The sequence below is a fragment of the Rhopilema esculentum genome, chromosome 9 (assembly GCF_057945365.1).
Source record: "Rhopilema esculentum isolate cy_ngs chromosome 9, ASM5794536v1, whole genome shotgun sequence".
In the NCBI taxonomy this organism is placed as follows: domain Eukaryota; kingdom Metazoa; phylum Cnidaria; class Scyphozoa; order Rhizostomeae; family Rhizostomatidae; genus Rhopilema; species Rhopilema esculentum.
The window spans coordinates 10,276,911-10,281,193 of record NC_142823.1 but is presented as its reverse complement, the minus strand read 5'-3'; the positions used below and the strand labels follow the sequence as shown (position 1 = coordinate 10,281,193).

The 4,283-nt window shown below is 37.8% G+C and overlaps 1 protein-coding gene across 1 annotated transcript; it reads right to left on the bottom strand.

Annotated features, from left to right (window-relative positions):
- Positions 1–335: 335 nt before the first annotated feature.
- On the bottom strand, positions 336–1,237 carry LOC148959603 (uncharacterized). The gene is made up of 3 exons (XM_089110254.1): positions 1,154–1,237; positions 716–970; positions 336–498 (listed from the first exon to the last, which is right to left on the bottom strand). The coding sequence occupies exons 1-3, from the start codon at positions 1,222–1,224 to the stop codon at positions 336–338; spliced, it is 489 nt and encodes a 162-aa protein (XP_088966380.1). The 5' UTR covers positions 1,225–1,237.
- Between the last annotated feature and the right edge of the window lie 3,046 nt (positions 1,238–4,283).

The following is a 4,283-nucleotide window of genomic DNA, read 5'->3' as shown; positions in this document are numbered from 1 at the left end:
CCAGGTCTGCTTAATACACAACTATAATGGGGATGACTAATAAATGTACATATCCTTTTAAAATATTCATGATACATAAATATATATTACATACATACTACAATAACTGCGCGTCTTCAAAGGCATTGAGACATGATGATTGGAGATGGCAATGAAAATAAACAACAGAATGACTTTTGACTTGCGATACTTTTGGTTGCTGTGAGACTTATCACAATACTTGAACTTGTTTTGATTTTTAAAAAAGGCTACAACCAATTACAGTGGTTGCCAACATCTAAGTAAACTAGAGTGATCATGCCAAAAGCAAATAATACACAGGGAAGGACATCTATTTACTCACTCAGTGCCTTTAAGTCTTCATATCCTTTGTATTCTTTGTTTGGGAATACCTTCCTTATCTCATGGTAGGCACATGCAGGTAAAGGGATTCTTTTTGCTCCAAGTTTTCCATGGACTAGCCTTGAGAATTCCCGATATGCCACACTTCGAAGAAAGCTAAAAAAAAGAACCATAATTACTACATTTCAGTGTTGAAGAGAAGTTATCATTCCGTTTCTGGTACATGCTTTTATAAGAAATAAGAAAAACACAAACCTTGTGTCAAATATTGAAATTTTTTATGAAACACACTGCTTGGTTGTCAACTTGCGATGGCTACATTGTTTATCTATCAGTTAAAAAGTAAATTTAATTTTCTAAAAAAAGTGCTCACTCGTTTTCAGAGTCCTTTTTATAGTACTTTCTGAAGTCTTTTGTTGAATATCGGTAGGCTGCTTGTCGCAATGACCACTTCTCTAAAACAACTGGTCTGAAGCCCGGGTGCTGTGTAATGCAGACGATCTCCCCAACAGCATCTTCTAAAACCAGTTCATCAGCCAATGCTTTTCTGCAGCCTTCTACCTCAACGCAACATTTACATTCTTTCGCATTTTGCAGGAGGGATACATCACATTTCCCACAACGGCACCTGTGATTCAAATTACACAAACTTTAAGAGTATAGACATAGGGCATACTTCAAAAACGAGGGCCTAAAAATATTGAGTTAACCGAGCAAAACTAACCTATTATCATATGGCCTAAAATCAGTATGGCCTTAAATTCAAATTACTTAGGCGTAACTTAAACTAGTCAGCAATGTAACTACGTACCATAAACTCAGGTCAGTGCTGCAGTTTAAGCGTCTAGTAAGCTCTTCGTTTAGAAGTTTCAATTCCTCCATCTCCTCGTTATACCTTCTTATCCATTCTTCGTCTGCGATCGGATCATCCTGGCAAGGATCCTCCCCAAAGAATCATTTAAAGAAAGAAGACAGGCAATTGTTGAAAAAACAGCAGGAATTGATTCCGCCAAACATATTGATGTCGTTTTGATTTGCCAGTCCTGTCTGACTGTATTTCCAGGGCAGAATTATTTGGGTGATAGACCCAATTTTAAAGACAGAGGGGTCCGTTTCTGTTATATCGGGACTGAAAGAAGATGTTAAGTGCCAGGAACATGCACAAGGTATGTTTGTGCCCTCCTTGAAGCAGACCTTTCCCAGACACGTGCTACACTTTCTTTCCCTTTTTCCCACTGTGGCCTCGTGAGGATTGCATGCATTGTTTACAATAGGGAGGCCTAGTTTGCCCATCCACTCTAGTGATCGCTATCTTTTTCCACTATTATTGGGTTTTGCAGGATGCAAGAGTAATAGCTTGGACAAAATTTTGCTGATGATGTAATTAGATTTTTCCTCGGTAATATCATCAAGACTTGTTTTAATTGTGAAGTCATGATCATCGTCATCGTCATCATCAATGCCTCCTGTGTCACCGCTGGAACAATTTTTTTCAGCATTGTGCTCTCCGAAAATTGATGATTGTGCTGATGTAGCAAATTTTATAGGTGGGCATTGCAAATCGAACAGTAATTTATATGTCCTGTATATATTTGTTGAAAAGTATGCCAACAACTTTAAAAAATTAACCATTCTGCTTCTGTGTTAGAAAGTGTACATGATGGCCAATCGCAACAAATATTTTCATTTGGAGGATCACGTGATTGATACCCAAGTGGAAGGGGTGTTTTAGACCCTCTTTTCAGAAATCTCTTAACAATTATTCCAAATTGTTGTCGACATCTCCTATTGTATTGGATGCTATCCTTGTGAATAAATCAGCAATAAATTTTGTTTTTAATTTTAGGCTTTTCAACTGATTCCTAATAAATTTGAGGGTTTAAGGTGGAGTTAAATTGGTTCTGTAACTTTTCTGGGAAGATTTGGATTGAAACACTGACTTTGCCTTCTTTTCAAACAGCTCTGGTGTATCCCCGTCAGATGTCTGGGATCTAGTAATGGAATGGGAATTTTCTACTGGATACTCGTCAGTCGCAGACAGAAATTTATTAAGCTTATCAAATTTTTATACATTGCTGTCTTTCCAGTACAAAACTTTTGAAATCCAGATAAGGGGGCTTTATTGTAATGCCTTCGTTTCATGTTATAAAACATTACCCAGATAAAGACCAAAATTGCAACGTGAATAAACAATTAGCCTTATATAGTATTGAGCTAGTCACGAGGAAAGAAAACAACAAACTCAGACATGTAACTTTTAACAGAAGAATTTTCAAGAAAAGACAGGCTGTGAACAAAACTCAATTAAGTGTAGATTATCAACCCATTTTAATTTCCGAACGATAAAATAGAAAAGTATCAACATCAAAAAGGAGAAATTGCAAGGTTATGCTGCCTTCTAAAGGAAGTGTCATTCTAGTTGTAACTTTCCATGTTGTAATTGGTGTATTGTGCCTGATAAAGAAAGGAACGAGTCAAAATGTGGAGAAAATACCTGGAAATCCATCACTCCAAGAAATTCAAAGAATAGTACTGAATAGCATGGCACATGTTTTAAGGAGAGTATCTAAATAAATAACAGAAGACCTGGTGTTTGGTCTTTTTATTTCACTCACCCTGAGTCACTGGTTGTGACCTGGTGTTTGATCTTAAAACGCAATTCAAATAGACCTCTATTGCTCATTCCTTGTAGACTTGAGTTCTTTTGGATTTCCTTCTTTATCCATTTCATTGTGATCTTTGAACTTCAACTCAACTGGTGTAACTGACCTAACAGGTTGCAGAAAACCCATTTCTGTACGTCCTTTCAAAGTGATGTCATGTGCACTAGTGTTAATGACATAAATTCCCACCTTGTCGCAATTTTCCCTTTTCAAAGTGAGCAAAGACTCGTGTACTTCCAAACCAGAGGGTAAGCTTAACTCGTTATCGGGCTCAAACAGCATAGGTGTTGGTCGGCTAATTAATCCAACTTTGCTGGGACATGAAATCTTTACTGTACTGCCCTTTGGAACAATAATGCTTTTCTTGCCTGTTCTAACAGTGGAAATTATTGGTGTTGACCTGCTGTCAACAAAACGCACAAAAGCATTTAAATCTGATTGTGACGTCTGAAAGAAACTTGCTGATAGCAGGGAGATAAGGTTAGTCTCATCTGGGACTTGTTGTTGACTTTTGATAAGTTCTTCGATTACATTGTACCCAATAATAGGCTGCTCAAGTTCGAATTCAGTTACTAGCATTGGTACTTCTACTGCATCTACATTTGAATTCAGAAGCTTGAAATTCATCTTAACCCACCCACTGTATGGCAATTTTGAACCATTGGCTGTTGTTAGTTCTAACTCAATGTCCTGATCAAGGAGATCTGCGATATCTTTTATCTCTGACTGTGGAAAATGTTTTCTAAGCTCTTTTGAACTCACGATTGATACTTGTGCACCTGTGTCAAAAAGTACGGGTAACTCGATACCATTCATACTGCACTTGATCAAACATTTTCTACCCACTAGTTTCGACAGTTTTTCTTGTCCTTGAGGTGAGAGATGGCTAACAAAGACTCTATGATCCTCACTGTCACCTCTTCCATGCTCAACCCTTTCAAACTTATCGGAGAGTTCCTGAATCGCTAGACAAATCTGTTTATGATTAGCCTAGTCTTTTATTTGACATGCCTTACTACAATATTATGATGTTTCACATGCAGCACAAATAAAAATATTTTTGTGTAGTTGTTTGCAGCTTATACAATGGTGGGACTCTACATCATTTGCCTTAGCTACTGGCTGTCCCGTGACAGCAGCCGGGGGCAGTTTTCCTGCCACGGTCAATTTCTTTGAGGGCAGTTGTAGGCAAAATGAGCACTATTCCCGCATTTCCAGCAATGAGTACACTTATCTCCAAGGCCTTTTTTGAAACATTCCTTGCATCCCCGACGGTTT